Source organism: Eucalyptus grandis, chromosome 5 (genome assembly GCF_016545825.1).
Source record: "Eucalyptus grandis isolate ANBG69807.140 chromosome 5, ASM1654582v1, whole genome shotgun sequence".
NCBI lineage: Eukaryota > Viridiplantae > Streptophyta > Magnoliopsida > Myrtales > Myrtaceae > Eucalyptus > Eucalyptus grandis.
In genome coordinates, this window is record NC_052616.1 from 304,277 (window position 1) to 321,866 (window position 17,590).

Sequence of the window (17,590 nt, forward strand, 5' to 3'; positions counted from 1 at the left end):
GAGACGGCGACACGCTTGAGATATCGCGAAAATAACCCTTACCGTTGGAGACTTTGTTCATGGAGTCAAGGTCATTACAGCTTCTTTGTAAAACATAAGACCAATGAAATAAAGGTTAGGCAGATAGTTATGCCGGAAGTGACTTCTAAACCTAGTACGATAGGACGCCATAGACATAGAGTAGTCCTTCAAGTTGGTGGTTACTGTGGTCAAGGACATAGACAAGAAGTCGATTGTCGTGAGCAAGAAGAGCTTTGAATCACAAGCTAAACAAATGAATGATCGAGCAGGTTCCCTTGTGTCCTAATCCAGAGGACATAGTTACCCCATCATCACGTTCATCAGCTGGTTGGTATTAAACAAAAGAACACAAACACAATGGCTATTTAGGTCTGAAACAAAGCGCAACATGGACGACTCGATAATTTTCACATTAAATAAAACCCTAGCAAAGGCTGCAACACAAGATAATTCCATTCAGAAGGAAAGCCAATCGCACCAAATAGCAACAAGAATGGTCGGTATAGAAGACCCCCGAGTTCTGATCACACCATGGCATCTGCAAAAACAGCCGGCAGACCTGGAAAATTAAGACGATAAATGTCAATAACCCAAGAACAATGAAGAAAGATAATGATGAATATTGTACCTACGCATGCAATGACCGATTGACATTGTGATTTCAATAATAACAATGTGATAAAATTTCTTTGGACATGTAGACAAGCCGACCATCTTGCATGTCTATCTCACCAATCATAATGAATACTTTCATTAAAATCAAATACCTAACTTCATATGTACATGTATATATGTATCTAGCTAGCGTATCTCAACTTTAAGTGGAAAGTAAGACAAAAAAGATAACAACAGGATTAACTGCGTAATGCCCATCTAATCTCATTTCAACCTTGGTGTGTTTTTTGGTGAAAAAAATAGGGTAAAGAACATACTTTACCTAAAAAAGAATGACGAAAAGATGTCGATGCCTATAGAGTGGCGGACACGTGGTGGCCCACTGGACCCACCGTCAAAATTGATCACCAATCAAAGCCACTAGACTAACTTTTTCTTACTTGGATTCATCGTTTGGAAGTTTTCGCCGAGGGACCCTTTTATCACAAGACCGGCTATTTCGCCTAGGAAAATGATTACACAAAATCAAACTCTTATTAGACTGCTATAAAGTGACGCTTACATATCATTGTAAAACTTTCTATCCAATGTAATAGCTAAAAGGCATGTTTTTTTTTCCCCAATTTCAAAGTTTTCTTGACATGTGTATTTTCTTACTATTCTTTATTACTCTTTTTAGGATAAGTCTATCTTAGATAAATAGACTCTGAACCCATGAATCCAATTAACATCATGGATCAAATGATATTGTGTGCAAATTCTGCACCCACCTATGTATTCCTTGACATAATACTTATTTTGGGGATGACGTACAATGATAGACATTATTAATCAAAGTACACAAATTTGTGGGACAAAATTCTACGGTTGATGTGGTAAATATAGTCAATCAACACTATGTGAAGTTTAGCTAATTTTATGGATTTTCAATGGTCACCCTGTGGAACCATTCTAATGATATAACATATCTTGTAAGCCTTGTCTTCAAACACTATCTTATCATTGCGTACTCGTGTCGTTATGCTGGCAGTACCTAGCCATACAGTACTACTCCCCAATCTTACTATACTGCCACTCGAAAAACGTAATGCTCTCAACTCATTTTATGATAGCATGATAAATAAGAACAACCACATTGCGATGCGCACAACGATGTGAGGACTGGTGTTTTTTGTAGCTTCAACTTCAAATATAAGTGTCACTAGCTTTGTCTTGATCTAATATTTGATGAAGCAATATTAACCAATAAGTTTCGCGAGTAAGCATTATTGCTGCTAACCAGAAACGAGACTTTGTAGACCGGTCTTGTCTAACCATCATTGCTCTTAATAGATGCCGTATACGAATGGTTTCATGTTTTGTGTAAGAGTTGCCTCAGAGACAACGTTTTCGTGCAATGGATGACGGAGAGAAAGGGAAGAAGATACGGAAAATTAGAGCTCAGATTTATGGATGGGGAATCAAGTCAAGACCATCAAGTGGATATTATTTGCTGAAGGGAAGATGAGTGCGCAATGCTAATGTGCTATTGTCACAGACAGAACAATCTGACCACTCATTTGTAAGGTTGGGCATCTTGTACATCAGATCATCATATCATATCTATCTATCTATCCACAGTACAAAAAAGTTCAGTCCTTGTTTTGCACTTTTCTATCTGTTTTACTTTAATGACAAGAGTTGAAAGCTAAGGACTGCTCCTACTCTCAACATATATTGTTTGGAATTTAACAGTGTTGATGGTTATGGTATTGTACTGATGAAGATATTCGCCTTGATGAAAAAGAAAGAAGGAAGAAATCGAACTTGCCTTGAGGAGATTGAAGGAGAGACAGGTACTCGTCCTTCTGCTGATTGTTGGTGACAAGGAGTTGGTGTATGCAACCAGGCTTCATCATTTGATTCTCTTTGTCATTTATCTTGCTCCCCAGCTCCGGATGGATCTTCTTCTTCAACATCTTCCTCATCAACTGCATGCATTGGGTTGGCATTCACTACATCTATTAATCTTTACCCTTATTTTGTCATTAGCGTTGTTTGTGTCTCCTAAACAAAAGTATATACTATTTGATTTTTGACTTTTCATGATTGGGTTTGCCAGCTGCCCGTGTTAACGACCTGAGGAAGTGCTTACGCATGCTAAAAGTGAAAATAGAAAGGAGCTCAAGGATACCGCATATTTGATCCTTAATACCCCCACACTATTTAGGTGTACGTTCATCTGAATAACTTCATCAGAGCCGAAGTGGAACAAGATTGACCTCTGAAAGGGATATAAAGGCTCTCACTTTGTGAAGATACCTTAGCTTGTTGGGAAAAAGGACACTCACCCGGTTTAGTTTTCTAGTGGGGCGTGAATCTTCAGACACCATGTGATGAATGAGCTTCTTGGCAAAAGATTGGCCATCTTTCTTGGTTGAAGCGGACTCTTTTTTCCCCAACGGCTTGGTGGGTTGACCAACTTCACTTGGATATGGTTTTTCTTTGACATCAGAATCTGCTGAGAAGAGGTCGGCCAAGGTCACTCTGTGCCCTTTCTTCTTCTTTTCTTCTTCAAAGACCACTCCCTTGGTCAGCTCAACATTGTCAACCACCATTGACCTGTCAGGTTTAGCAACATCATCTTTGAATGGATTCAGTGGTCGCGTCTCATCATTGAGGACGTGGTCGTTGTTGCAGAATGTCGTCGACATCAAAGGGTTCTGTTCCTCGTCCTCCACAATCGGTTCCCCCGGATCACCAGGATAGAGATCATGATCATGCTGATCATCCTCTTCCTGAGTCTCATGATGACTTTCCAAGAAGAGCTCATCCTTTTCTTGGTCCAAGGGTTTCAGCGGATCATAACCAAAAGTTCCAATTGTTAATATCCCATCTTTCCAACCATCCAACACGCCTGCGAATGTGAGCCCTTCAAGTAATGCTAGCGCATCCGCAGTGATGGATTCAGCCTCTTTCACACTTCCGCCTAGCTCATGATCTGCACAAACACACAACAACTTTCAAATAGTGATCGCCACAACTTCTGAGAAGGTAGTGACTGCTCTAGAACACTGTTCCAACGACATTGATGCGCCAAAGCACTCGACAAATGCATGGGATCTGGCAGAAAAGGAACATCGTGTCGTCATTTTTGGTAGGGGAAATTTGCAAAATCAAACCTTGGAGGATGTTAGCATTCGACCTCTTCCTCTTTTGCACCCAGTTAAAGATCTGAGGAGAAGATGATAGAAAGTAATGAGCAATTTGGACAGTATTAACAAACAAGCTGAGGCATGCAAAAACAAAGCCGTGATCATAACGATAACGGTGATGGGGGATGAATGCAAGAACCTTCATTTTCCCTCTGCAAGTTGGCGGATGGTGAAATGAAACAAAGTGTCAGAGTGAATGAACGAGGCAAATCAATTATGGTGGTGAAGTGGGAAGTGAAGAGAAGAGAGGGGGCCGTGGCCAACCCGGTGGAAGAATGCGGTGAGGACACGTGGCGGGGGGAGTGGGGCCACATTTCTTTGGGGTTACATGGCATGTTGGATCAGCAGCAACCCATATCCATGTTGGGTCTTGCTGGCACCATCGATAGCTCGATATTCTTGACGTGATGTTGGGTTTTCCTTTTCTCAATTCAGAGAGCCAAGGGAGAGGCTCCATTAATCCCTCACGTTCCCATTCTAATTTCACTGGCCGTTGCATAACATGAGAGCAAGAAGTTTCATCAAAAAGAGAAGGGTCTCCTTTGGACTTTTTTGTTGGAACCAAGCTCAACACTGCAAAATCCTTCGAGAATTAGAGTTTATCTGAAAGTCTTTTTCCTTCTAATTGATTAATCATAGAACTAGTACAACGTATATACAACAATCATGAGAACCATATGCTTTTAACTTCTTATAGTTTACATGTGTGATAAGGGACTTGATAATTTGGGAGACTGTGATTTGATTTATTTTTCCTGCTTTTTGGAACTTTAGAATCTTAGATAGTTATCTTAGAAGTTTGAGTAATTTGTTTTTGAGTCATCCAATTAGATCTTGGATAATATCCTTAGGGATTTTCCTAACTCTTTTTTTTAATGATTTTCTACCTATCTTTTATAAAAAAAAAAAAATCTCTAGGATTTTAGGCTATTTATATTCGTACTATTATTCTTTTGTAAGAAGCTTTTGACGTTGAATCAATAATGATATTGATAGTTTATCTTTTTGCGCTTCGAGCTTGTCACACCTTTACGCGTGTTTGCTAGTTTTACTTGTACTCTAAATTGCGATTTGTGTCATCCCCGTTTCCATTGTGTGAGGTGACACCGGAATAGGTTAGTCGTAGGAACTCAGCACTAGCTGCTTTGGGGACTATCATTTAAGATTGGGAGGTGTAGGCTGTTTGACAGTAGCCTTAGAGTATCTTGACAAGTTATAGAACGGGATCGAAGGAGACGAATATTTAGTTGGAAGGTCGGGCAATAAGCTCAGTCGGAAGCTCAAACAAAAGTGCATTAGGATTAGGATTAGGATTAGGATAACAATGTTGGGCCATTGGGAATCACACCTATGTCCAATCGTTTCGTAAGCTTGCTCTCACCTTGCGAAGTAACCGACTTGTCTAAAGTATCGTAAGTCACATTGGGATATAATGGATTACAAATGAGAAATTATGCGTTTCGAATGTGTTCCATAATTTCTCATTTGTTCCACCTCGATCGTGTTTACGATAGTTAATTTATTATGGATTACCGTTCGTATCATCTTTGTTTTTTCCTTTTTTTTTCCATGTTTATATGTTTGATAAATTAAAGACAAATCATTGTCAAGTCACATCTATATTAAAGATGGATATGATGGGACTATATTTGTTGGCAAACTAAAGCGACAGTCAACAAACGGAGTCAATCACAACTAGTGGATAAAAAAGATGTACTACCATGGGCGGAGCTGGGACTGGGACGACCCTCGTCGAAGTCCTACGAGGCCGCAACCGGAGGGCGATGGGCTGAGGGTGAAGATGGAAAAGATTTTCATTAGGTTTTAGCTACTCTTCCATAAGTGCGAATAGATGGACGCATAGCCACTTTTTGGATAAGGTGCTTTGACCCAAGTCTACTCAATATCTTGTTCAATTTTAATTTTCTATTATCTAGATTTAAATAAAGCGCTTTTTCAGTCTGTTTTTGCACATGATGGAGGTGCGAAATATTTAATATTGTCGCAATATGACAATTCTATATTAATGAATCTCTCTTCATTTAATAGCTTAATGTATCCAATGCGTATGCACTTTCCACTTAGGCATGTTAATAGCATATTCAAAAAACTTAGGGAGGTAAAACCAAGCAAAGAAGAAAAACCTCCAAACCCCGAATTGAGATTTTAAACTGTTTAATTTGACTTGTTTGTGCCCACATAAACATTTTCTTGCCCCTGTAAATACATGTACTTTGAATTGTATTTGATGCCATGATATTAGATGACTTACGAGCAAACTAGCAAAATGATATTCATGTATCCATTCAATATAGAAACTAGGGGTCAAGCGCACTCTATGCGCGTGCATATCTAGTCCTTTCCTACATTCGACTATGTAATAAAATTTCAGGAACGATTAGAACGAGAATTCCATATCCTCGATTGCTATTACTGTTGATCATAAGGAGTGTCCACAGAAAGCTAAGAAGATGTCATAACATGTCGAAGCAGTTGAAGTTGATGCAAGATGCAGATGGGAATTATTGCAGCATTCGTGCTTTCCATCCTAAAATGAAAACAGAGGAATTAGGAATGTTTAGCTACTAGCTAGCGCGTCCAGAAATCCAACGATGGGCAATGCATTGCATTGACTAGCGATCCGGTCACCCTCAGAAAAGCGACCAAGTCCACACATATATCGGGATAAGGAAAGTTCCACATTGAGAACGGAAGAAGAGATGAGTAGGTGTCGAGGAAGAAGATGGCAAATGTCGGAGCGGGGGTCATTTCGACCAGTAGCCATTTGTCGCTCTGCTTGGGCCTTCAAGCATCGGGTGGTGCACCTTAACAGGGAGCTTCGGATGCTTTCGGATGCTCATCTTGTTCTTCAATGATGGAGAGGGTTTGGTCGTGGCGGGTCATCTCCGGTCCCTCTCCATGTCCGCAAAGCCCGCATACCTTTCTCCCCTCTTGTTTGATTATGCACCAAGCTTTGATGCCATCCACATTGCCCACGCAGTCACCTTCTCTATGTTATCTTCACATGGTTTGTCCAACTATTTCATCCAAACTCCATTGCGACATAAGGACATACTTTTATTTTATTATTCTTCGTATATATATATATTCCATTTCATTTGGATTTACATCTAACTATTTAAGAAAGTTTCTTCAACGTCATATAATTTCGCATTCTTATCTTCCTCGTCCCCTCACTCACACACCTAAAGTTAAAGTTATCGTCATTTTTCAATTCTCAATGGTTGGAAAAATGCAAAATATATATAATTGGAGTAAATAAAACCAGTAAACTTACATAAGAAATGCAGTATTTTTCCAGGTTGTTTAAGTGACTACTTACCGAAAACATTTAAAGAAACGCACAAAACAAATGGTCAAAGTTAAGAAGAATTTGAAAACTAGTAATGCTATAGTTAATGGTAAAACAGTTATATTTCTAACACACTATTATGAAAAGTTCTCTAATTATTTTTGACAGAGTAGATTCTAACAAAACGTTAAGTGGATAAATTAACATATCATTAAAGCGAATATATAACAAATATAGTATCTTCCCACGATGTTTGAGTGATTTATTAAATAAGTACGAAAAAATATCGTAGATTCACAAGACACGAAACCCTTTGCAAGGATCCTCGTCTTTCCTATATCGATCCTTTTTAATGAACTCAACGTGAAATATAATTGATAAACAGATTAATGACAAAAACTTTCAAGTTTCTTCACTAATGGATTTGTAAAGATGTACAAGAACATTATTTGACTTTGTTTAAGATTCCACAAAATAAAAATTATGGTAATGGCAAGACGTCAACGATATGTTGTAGGAGCTTATAAGGACTAGGGGTCTGCAAAACGGATGGCCCAAACCGAAAACTACTCGGACCAAACTGGACTGGCCAATTCAATCCATTTTCCGGTTCCAAGAAAGAATCAGACCGAATCAACCTACATATACAATTATTTTGTTATTTCTTCAAAAAAAATAGTAAAATGTGAACTAAATATTATCTCATCCAATGGTACCACAAATTACTGTATAATAACTCGTCACTCATCGTCACTTCGGTCAATATCTTAAAATTTGTCACTCTCTCTCGTTGTGCACGACCATTTTTTAGTGGGAAAAAAAAGTGACCGATTCTATTGGACCGGACCAGACTAGAAATCGATCACCCCCTATTAAGGACGATAGATCCAAATTAGGCAACGGTTTCAACAATTTAGATATCGGGTCTTCATAATACACGAATCAAACTAAAATGGAAAGGTGTTCTACTTCATTCTTCCTTTGGCTGGATGACTAGCCAGAGGCTAGGACCGGTGAGGGACCTTCCTAGCCACTTGTGAGGCCGGCCTCGTCGTCATTAGGCGAGGCTTGGCCTCGTCAAATCTAGCGAGGGCTCGCCTTGCCTAGCCATGGCGAGGTCAGGGTGAGGCAAGGCCTCACCATGACTAGTTGAGGTCAACCTTGCTAAGACTGGTCAAGGCGAGCCCTCGCTAGCCTTGCCAGGCCAACCTCGTCAGCCCTAGCCTCTAGCCAATCACCTAACTAAGGAAGAAGGAAGGGATGAAGGAAATAAATAAATATATATATATAGCAAATATGTAATTCTAAACCGTTCTAAATGCACAAGCACATAAACACGTAAATGTGCATACATTAAAAATTAAACCTCAAAATATGAAAACACCCGTTTGTTCACCATGAAACAATTCAAGAACTAGTAAATGCAATGCACCCCATTTCCCTGGGCAGGAAAATGGAAAGTTTGTAGACATCTATGAGACCTCATTCATTTACAAAGAAGTTCTATGTGAAACACAACATATATCTTGCAGGGAAAAGACCACCAAAAATCATTAACTTTGTCCAAAGTGATAAATTTACCCATAACTTTTTTTGTGACATGAAAAACCCTGAACTTTACCAATAGTAACAAATTTATCCCAAATTTTTTTTTGTGATACAAAAAGCCTTGAACTTCTATCCTTGTGACACATTTACCCTAAATTATAGGGTATTTTGATCTTTTTACTTTAAAAAAAAAAAATCTTTTTTTCTTCTTCTTCTCTCTTTCCTCCGCCGGCCACTGGTGGAGGGAAGCCAGTGTTCCCTAGGACCGCCCTCGCCAGCGCCGAGCGAGGGTAGCCCTCAGCTGGGTCGGGCAAGGGCCTCCCTTGCCCTCGCTAGGCCCTCGCCAATGTTGGGCGAGGATGGCCCTCATCGGATCTAGCGAGGGAGGCCCTCGCCCCGACCTAGCCGTGGGCCACCCTCACTGGCGTTGGGCGAGGGCAGCCCTAGCCAGCCCAAGCGAGGGCGACCCTCGCCCGACGCCAACAAGGGCAGACCCTCGCCGGATGCCAGCTTCTCTCTATCATGGGCGGTGGAGGGAAGAGAGAAGAAGGAAAAAAAAAAGAAGAAGAAGAGAAAATGCCTTTAGTGGGGTAAATGTGTCAAAGTTTATAAAGTTTGGAATGTTTTATGTCACCAAAAAAAAAATTTGGAGTAAATTTGTCACTTTGGGCAAAGTTTAGGATTTTTTATGGTCTTTTTCCTATCTTTTACACAATATTTTAAACTAGAAGTGTGATTCATAGTGGACTTGGCCAAAAATTCAGACGCGCACTATGCTATCTTTCGATAACAACATCCAAAGAAGTGGTCTATGGTCTCATAATTTAAGCACATAGGAGCCAGAAGACGAAATGAGATGGGGAGGAGCGATGGATGCCAGCCAGAACTTTTGTAGGAAATAGGCCCCTCGTCAGATTCGGTGTATCCCTACACTTCAATCACGCCTATCCATCCAAAGACCAAATCCAGTGATGGCCCTACAATTCAATGGTGGATACAACTGACAAGTCCTCTTCCAAGAAAACTATTCATTTCCTTGTTTCTAATTATACAGTCTAGTCGAGTGTCGACGCTTGACGGCTTCCCTACTTGCTTGGGATGCTTATGGAAATGCGTTGAAATATTTAGCCCTGTTTTGCTCCCGATTAGTGGCTTTCATTTGATTAATCAAGGTATGTATCCAAGCTCTCCATGTCTATAAAGAGAGCGCAACTGACTAGGGGGCGCACGAATGCTCACCGCAACCCCATGTTGCTTTTGGGCCTTGGGCCTTAACAATCGGCCCTACGAAGTGGCCTCAACAACTGATCCCAAATTCAAGGACTGTCACTGCAGAGGCCGAGTCTCACATCCCTTTATTGATCTCGTAAGGAGCAGATAATACATCTGGTCATGCGAATTGCCTAAGGCCCGATGCTAGTCCCCCGTAATGAGGTATCCGACATCTATTACGCATCCCAAAAGGTCCGCCGCTTTGAAGGCCATCGCGCGGTAGCCTAGCTAGCTAACTGCAGCTGGCTGTTATTTTAGTTGGAGCGCGCCTTCCCTTCTTCTCTCACGTCGGAAAGATTTAGCAGGACTTTTTCAAAAGATGACCTGATCGGTGGAGTACGATACACTGGTGTACATGAGTAGTGAGGTTGGTTATAGTAAGGCCTGGCATTTGAGGTCGGATTTGAATGAGCAGCTCCAAAACCCCCTTTTAAGAGGTGAAAGCGGAGTTTTTTTAGATGCATTCAGAAGAAAGAAAGTGAAGTCCACCTACTACCCATCGCTTCTTCTTTCCCGGATCAAGTGCACGTAGCGAAAAGCGAGATGGGCCGTCGAATTGAAAGGATCTCATATGGAATGCATATTTTAAATTTATGCTGACTCAATTTAAAAAAGGAACTTGTTCCTATCTAAATAGTTAAAGGATGTAAAAAACAAAGACCGACAAGTCCGTAACTCTTTGCGATAAAGATAAGTGTGGTGAGGATACTATATTCTGTTTGATTTGTTGCATCCACTATCCACCTAACTGCCATCATTACAATGATCATGATTCGATATTTTTTAGTAGAGGAAGGTGATGAATCTTTCTATAAAAACTCAAGTTATACGTGGAAAGCCTATGACTCTTGCTTTTGTTCCAAAACTGGCTAAACTAATCCCTTATACAAGCCATGCAAGGATTATAATATCTGCCTCTTCGCTGAAGATTTTGCTTGCTTTTCGATGGACTTTTATTGTCAGATTGCCACAACAACGCTCGAAGGAACGACTGCAGGTGGAAAGACAGGTGCACAGATACACATGGACGCAATATGTACACTTAAATATGATTCCCAGGTTGGGGATTTATTTTTTTATACGAGACACGATCATCATCGCATCTCTAAATCTCAGTAGAAGGGAAAGCATCTTCGCCAACTAATTTAGTACCCCACTTCATTAAAGGAAAGCGTAGAATAATATGGATAAAATCAAACATGAAGGGAGACGAAAGGGTTTCTTTAGCTGGGCTCTCTTTTTTGACTCTAGGCGGTGTTCTTTTCCTCCTTTGACCTTTCCTTTAGGGGTTTCAGGTTCCGGCCTGAACTTGAAGAACTCCAGTCGAGGATCCAGACTCGTCATACAAAGATACCCAAATCAGCAGGAGCAGGCGGATGGTTTCTTCAAGTCACTGACATCTTCCAAATCACATCCTGAGCCTGAAGGCACAATATGGATCTTCTTGGACGACCCTGAATACAAGGCAGCATTACTCACACCATTAAGATTGTTCCCAATTAGATCCCCACCGCCACATTCCAGTGCTTTCCTCTTAGCAATGACGCCGTAGATCTCCTCCAGTAGCCTCAGGAATGCCGCGTCCACGTTGTCGCCACTGAGCGCGGAGGTCTCCGAGAAGAAGAGGCCTTGGTCTTGCGCAAAGTCCACAGCATTCTCCATAGGGACTGCCCTCATGTCCCCGGCGAGGTCGGCCTTGTTGCCGATGAGCATGATCACTATGGAGTGGTTCGCGTGGGCCCGGAGCTCCTCGACCCACTTGGCCAGATGGTCGAAGCTCTGCCTCTTGGTGATGTCGTATACCAGCATGGCCCCTAGTGCTCCTCGGTAGTATGCGCTCGTCACTGCCCTGTATCTGTTTAATTCATCGCAGCAACTGATTATTGAACCACCGACCATTGCATTTGCGTACGCATTAACCACACAATGCCTGTACGTGTCTTGCGATGAATGTTAGTGGACAATTATTGTCTACGCCTGGAAATAAATAGACCGATCGATCTGAGCCATTAATCTGATGGATCTTACATTACATCGAGTCTACTCCACGTATTTTAACGGCTCAAATCACTCTATCCATAATAGACTAGACGAGTGCAGGTAAGAAGTTATAGAAAGAGAGGGAAGACCTTTCTTGGCCGGCAGTGTCCCAGATCTGGGCCTTGATGACTTTTCCGGCGATGGAAACGGTTCTGGTCTGGAACTCGACGCCGATGGTGGACTTGGAGTCGAAGCGGAACTCGTTCTTGGCGAACCTGGAGAGCAGCTGGGTCTTCCCCACAGCAGAGTCGCCGATCACCACCACCTTGAACACGTAGTCGATCCTATCGTGGCCGTTCTCTCCGTAGCTCTCCGTGTCGATCCCATTCATTTCTTCCCCCATCTTCTTTGCTTACACAGAATGGTACCAGCAAGGACTGAAGGACCAACAAGGATGTTGACTCTCCAGCCTCACTACTACTTATCTAATATTAATTATACAGAGAGAGAGCTAACTAGTGCTATAATGCTGGGTTTGGTTTGGCTATTTGTTGCCTTTGGTCCCGGGTTAAGTGGGGGCAAGTAGACAGAGAGAGACAGAGAGAGACAGATTACAGAGGTTAATGGGGTCAAAGGTGAGAAAAAGAAGAGAGAGCAAAGCTACAGGGACGCCAGTTAAGTGACAAAATTGGCGTTTCTTCCTTTATCCTTCCTTTTCAGTGCTTTCGGCATGGAGGACGTACCCTGGCATCATTGCATATATACAGTGACTTGCGTCGGAGTCGCGGACGAATCAACAGAGCCTCTACTCCTTCAACGGCCCAAGTCTTCCCTCCAAAATTAAAAAATTGTCGTGCTGACGAAAGTTTGCTGATATTTACTTAAGCAAGTGAGTGGAACAGGGTCATTGCCTGCGGTAGATTGAAATAATGTGTTTTAGATTTAAAACTCATGGTAATAGATTGCAAGAGGGAGACAACAATGATTAATATGCCCTTTTGCCTGGCGGGTTGACCTAACTTCCGAGTTGGCATTGATTATTCTACAATAGACATATCATGCTCCCACGCATAATTGCCATGCATGTGTCATGAGCCAACGCTCGAGATTGAGACCATGCGGCAACTTAGATTTCCTTTGATTTGTTGGGTCACCTAAGCAAAGCTTTTTCCCAATGATCAATCACTTGCTCACTAATTTATCAGGATCATAGAGAGGAAGCATTAGGAGAGAAGCTTTGGAAGAGAATGTATTTTTATTACTTGAATGTTGAATGATACAAATGAGGGAAAGAGTACCCATATTTATACACGTGGAAATCTACTCTTCTCAACTACCTTCTATCACTACTGTCTAGCCTATTAAATATAAGCTAGCATCTCATTAAATATTTTAAATACAAATACACATTTTCATGAACTTATTTTGTTTCCTAGGGTCATTTCTTAGTATATCAAGTCTTGAGAATCTCGGACCATGACACATGTACGAAGGATTCTTTAACGTTGGAAGGCTTCTTTGATCTATTACATTAGTTTGGCGCGGTCCCTGGTCAATTATGTCAATGTACGGCGAGAAAAGGTTTCTGTGGCTGTGGATGAACTGAGCAATGTAGGACCAGCGTGTATGATTCGCAGGGGCTACTCGGAATACAAGGGAAGCTTCAAAAATGGCAACAATTATCTTTTAATATGTTGGCACCGACACTCGCTCACGGTACCATCGTGTTCCTCGCTTGCATGGAAAGTGTCATTCCCAAGGGAGGGAGGCCCGCCAAATTTGGACCACACTATGGAACCCTTCATCAGCACAGCCCAGGGTCATGTCTTGCATTTGTAAATCAAACGTAGGCCGTGTTTCGCAGAAGTGAATCATATGTCCTCCCTAACACCATTATACCATGCGGTATCCGCATTGATCCTCATACAATTTTGTGCATATCCCAATATGTCACACCCTAAAACCATCAAAAATAGAGATGACAAACACAGCCTCAAACCAAACTCAATCCGCCTCCTAAAAGTCCTCATAGTAGCGTTCTCACTCTACTAGCCACTAACCCAAATCCCTGAAAAGATTATGAAGGAGGGGTGTGAGCAATCATAACTTAATAAGTTGTGTGTATTTCTTCTAAGCAGATCAGGCACTCACCAAGCACTTTACAAAACAATGTGAAAACCTATTTATCTAAATTTAAGTATATAATACTCGTGTATATTAGAAAACATTCATTAAATCAATAATATCATAACAAATATCCATGTCTGGTCCATTAATCAATCTCAACAATTTACATATCAATGGTTTATTCTATTTTTTATTTAATCAAATCACACGTCAATAGTCCATTCATTGACCAATATTTTGTTTAATATTAAACTATGATCACGATACAATATCTAGTGATAAAACAATCAAAATTTTCTCTTGATAAGATCTCCACCTACTATCAAATTGTGACTTGGTCCAGATGGATTCTAAACTAGTATACGCTTACCCATAAGCCAATCAATGGACTAACAATGATATCAAGCATCACAAACTCACAACGGTATTCTTCACGATTCACAAAGCCATTCAAAATCAATATCACAAAACAGTTTCATAAACCAAAATATATAATCTTTCTCAACCCGTTCATCAAACATAATACATCTTACGACACGTTTCTCAAACCATTTTCAAATCCTTTTCATAAACTAGGTTTACAATTCATTATATATCATATCATTTCGCAACACATTTTTTATTACATTTTCCAAACCACTCTCAAATACTAAAACGTAGTACATGCCCGATCCAAATTTATATAAAATAAGCAGACTCTTTCATAACTTATAGCATATTAAAAATGTATTGCTTTTAACACATGAGTTTAAAAATTCATAGAAGAGATAACACAAATCACTTAAGAATATCCAAACCAACCAATGCGTAGCTAAACAAAGCGACAATATCATAATCCTATCAATTAAACGAGAATTGACATTAATCAAGTAAAATACTACAACAATTACAAATTGACTGAACAAACGTTTAAACACTAGCAAAACAACCCAAGCACATTAATAAATTGCATACTCAAAGCGACTATTCAAGCTATTCATAATGCGAAATTCATATACAAAATCCTAAAATTTTGCTCTAACTAAACTGTTGCTTCAAATTGACTCCCATGAAGACCTACGACTCACTATATAATCCACCATTTCCATGAAATCCCAAAACTCAATAGCTCAATAATCGGATTGCACAACTCAAATTTCACAAATTTCGAATTTGAGCCATATTCCTAAAAACTACTCTAACTAGATGAACGAAGTATGCGACTAGGGATGAGCATCGGTCCAAGGTCAATCTTGGATCAATCCTGATCGGCCTAATCCTACCGGTCCTAATTTGGTTCCCAAGGGAATTGAATTGGTCCTTGATCTTGAAATCCCTAAGCAAGCACTATGCGAATTGATCCTTAGTCTTGAGAGTTTAGGGTTGATCCAACCTGGACCATTCGTGATTATATATATTTATATATAATATTTTATATCTATTTTAAAGAGCAAACCCTAACTTAAACGGCATTAAACGGCATCAAATGACGTCCTCCACCTCCAATACTCTTGTGCTCCTTTCTTTTTCATACTCTTTTTTCTTCTTTATCCTTTTCAATTTTTAGTTAAAAAAGAAAAACAACTTTTCGCTAGTGAGCAATCTCACTCGATGCTCCACGTTCGCCTCGCTCGCCGCTTGATGCTTGTGTTGCTTGACACTCGCCTCATTCTCCACTTGCTGCTCGCCGCTCAACACTCACGCCACTCGCATTTCTTCGCTGGCCTCGCTCATTACATACCCTAATTAGAAACTCTCTTTGCTGGTGCCATTTACCACTCACCTCACAGCTTGCCCCTATTGATGGGTATTTAATTTGAAATAATAGTTTTGTCTTTTCAAGGAATACAAAAAATGAAACAAAAAAATTGTTGGTTGGTCCTGCATTGACCTTGAAATTGGACCGAACTCATAGGGTTGGTTAGGTCATTGGTCTCAGGCTTAACTGAGTCGGTCCTTGATTCTGAAAATCAGGAAGCAACACTATGCAAGTTGATCCGTGGGTTAAGTGCTAGAGCAATTCAATCCAAACCATGATCACTCCTATATGCGATGCCTTGCAATACGTAACCGGTTGGACTAGACAAACTTTCGTGGCGTGTACGCGAAATCTGTTTTTCCCTCCTCTTCTTTATTTCCTTTTTCTCTTCTTCTTTCTTTCTTTTCTTCTCTCTTCCGGCCACTCTCGGCGTGCGCTCTCCTTTCCCTTTTATATGGGCTGAACGTGCACTTTTCTCTGACTTTTCAACGCCCTCTTGTTTTAAACCTCACACCTTTTGACAAGTCAAAACCAGCGTATTCCACAATCTATGTTCCTCTCACGTTTTCAGAGATTTATAAGCACCACAAATTGTTCTGCAACATGTAGCGTATACCGTAATTTGCCTAGTCCATGGTGCTTTTATTATTTCAATGACATGATATGATCAGTAAACGTATTGAAAGGGTCCATTGTCACGATTTAACCTCTTTTAGACTCGGATTCGGCATTAAATTTTGGACAGGAGGCATCTAGTCAACTCCATATTATGATCCTATCTTGCGGTTGACTTTAAGCAGTTTTTTGGCGGTTCAAACGAAAGAGTCCAATTCACGGCACAAGATGACAAAACTCAACTTACAACCTGCACTTAGAAACGAAACGAAACTCAACCACAAGATGCACCCGGAGACCTTTTATCCCCTCATTTTGCATCCACTCTGCTCTCTCTCAGTTCTCCCTTCCGAGTTCCAAAATGGAGACCTTATCAAGCTGCGTCCCCTCCACCCTCCACCTCAACAAGCTCCCCTCCTCCTCCCTGCATCCCTCCTCCTCCTCCTCTCATCATCTCCACTTCATCTCCCACCGACCCCCAACTGCTGCCACCGCCGCAACTGCCCCTAATTTCCTCTCTTCTTCATCCCTTCACTCTTCCTCGCCCTCTAATTCTCTTTACGGCATCAGCGGCAACGCCGACAATTGTGCATTATCTCCTGTCAAGGTCCACAGAAAAGCCGCGACTGGCTATGCCGCAGCTCTCATAGACGCAGCTCAATGCAACCAATCCCTCGGACGAGTCGAGTCCGACGTCCGCAGGCTGTCCCTGTTGCTCCGCTCCGTGCAGCTCGGAGAAATCTTTGGCAACCCTTTTGCGAGCCACGCCGACAAAGAAAGGATTCTCAAGGAAATATCCAAGCAAGGGAGGTTCCACAGGCACCTGGTTGCCCTGTTGAAGATGTTCATACGCAAAAACCATCTCGAAATGGTCGGCGAGGTGTTGGAGGAGTTCAAGAGGATCTACCGCGACATGATGAGTGGATCGGGAGCAGCAGCCTTGTCATTGCCGGCGATGAAAAGGGTCGACGCCACTGATGTAAGGAGATCATTCACGGTTGATGAGGCCTCAGGATCTTTTGCCATGTGAAGTCATATGTCGTCTGTTTGTGGTGGTTGGGCAGTTTTCGTCACAGCCCTGTATTCTGGTATTTCAATCGACTGTGTCGATTTATTAGTACATCGTCGATGCACGTTTGCAGACAATTTAGCTCATCAACTATCCGA

The 17,590-nt window shown here is 41.2% G+C and overlaps 3 protein-coding genes across 3 annotated transcripts; 1 reads left to right on the top strand and 2 right to left on the bottom strand.

The window, feature by feature from the left end:
- Positions 1-239: 239 nt before the first annotated feature.
- Positions 240-4,035, bottom strand: LOC104443337 (protein TILLER ANGLE CONTROL 1). Its single transcript, XM_010056675.3, has 5 exons — positions 3,970-4,035; positions 3,798-3,849; positions 2,967-3,616; positions 2,447-2,606; positions 240-580 (listed from the first exon to the last, which is right to left on the bottom strand). The coding sequence occupies exons 1-5, from the start codon at positions 3,973-3,975 to the stop codon at positions 546-548; spliced, it is 903 nt and encodes a 300-aa protein (XP_010054977.2). The 5' UTR covers positions 3,976-4,035; the 3' UTR covers positions 240-545.
- A 6,965-nt stretch (positions 4,036-11,000) lies between these two features.
- Positions 11,001-12,571, bottom strand: LOC104443338 (ras-related protein RABA3). The gene is made up of 2 exons (XM_010056676.3): positions 12,093-12,571; positions 11,001-11,818 (listed from the first exon to the last, which is right to left on the bottom strand). The coding sequence occupies exons 1-2, from the start codon at positions 12,344-12,346 to the stop codon at positions 11,323-11,325; spliced, it is 750 nt and encodes a 249-aa protein (XP_010054978.1). The 5' UTR covers positions 12,347-12,571; the 3' UTR covers positions 11,001-11,322.
- Positions 12,572-16,784: 4,213 nt separating this feature from the next.
- On the top strand, positions 16,785-17,453 carry LOC104445887 (ATP synthase subunit delta, chloroplastic). Its single transcript, XM_010059821.1, has one exon. The coding sequence runs from the start codon at positions 16,785-16,787 to the stop codon at positions 17,451-17,453; it is 669 nt and encodes a 222-aa protein (XP_010058123.1).
- Positions 17,454-17,590: the final 137 nt, after the last annotated feature.

Excerpts from the sequence above, each read along its gene's own strand:
- LOC104443338 (XM_010056676.3), bottom strand. The coding sequence starts at position 12,346 with ATGGGGGAAGAAATGAATGGGATCGACACGGAGAGCTACGGAGAGAAC. Across the intron at positions 11,819-12,092 it reads GACACTGCCGGCCAAGAAAG|ATACAGGGCAGTGACGAGCG; the intron begins GTCTTCCCTCTC and ends TGAATTAAACAG.
- LOC104443337 (XM_010056675.3), bottom strand. Across the intron at positions 3,617-3,797 it reads GAATGCTAACATCCTCCAAG|ATCATGAGCTAGGCGGAAGT; the intron begins GTTTGATTTTGC and ends GTGTTTGTGCAG. Across the intron at positions 581-2,446 it reads TCTCCTTCAATCTCCTCAAG|GTCTGCCGGCTGTTTTTGCA; the intron begins GCAAGTTCGATT and ends TTAATTTTCCAG.
- LOC104445887 (XM_010059821.1), top strand. The coding sequence starts at position 16,785 with ATGGAGACCTTATCAAGCTGCGTCCCCTCCACCCTCCACCTCAACAAG.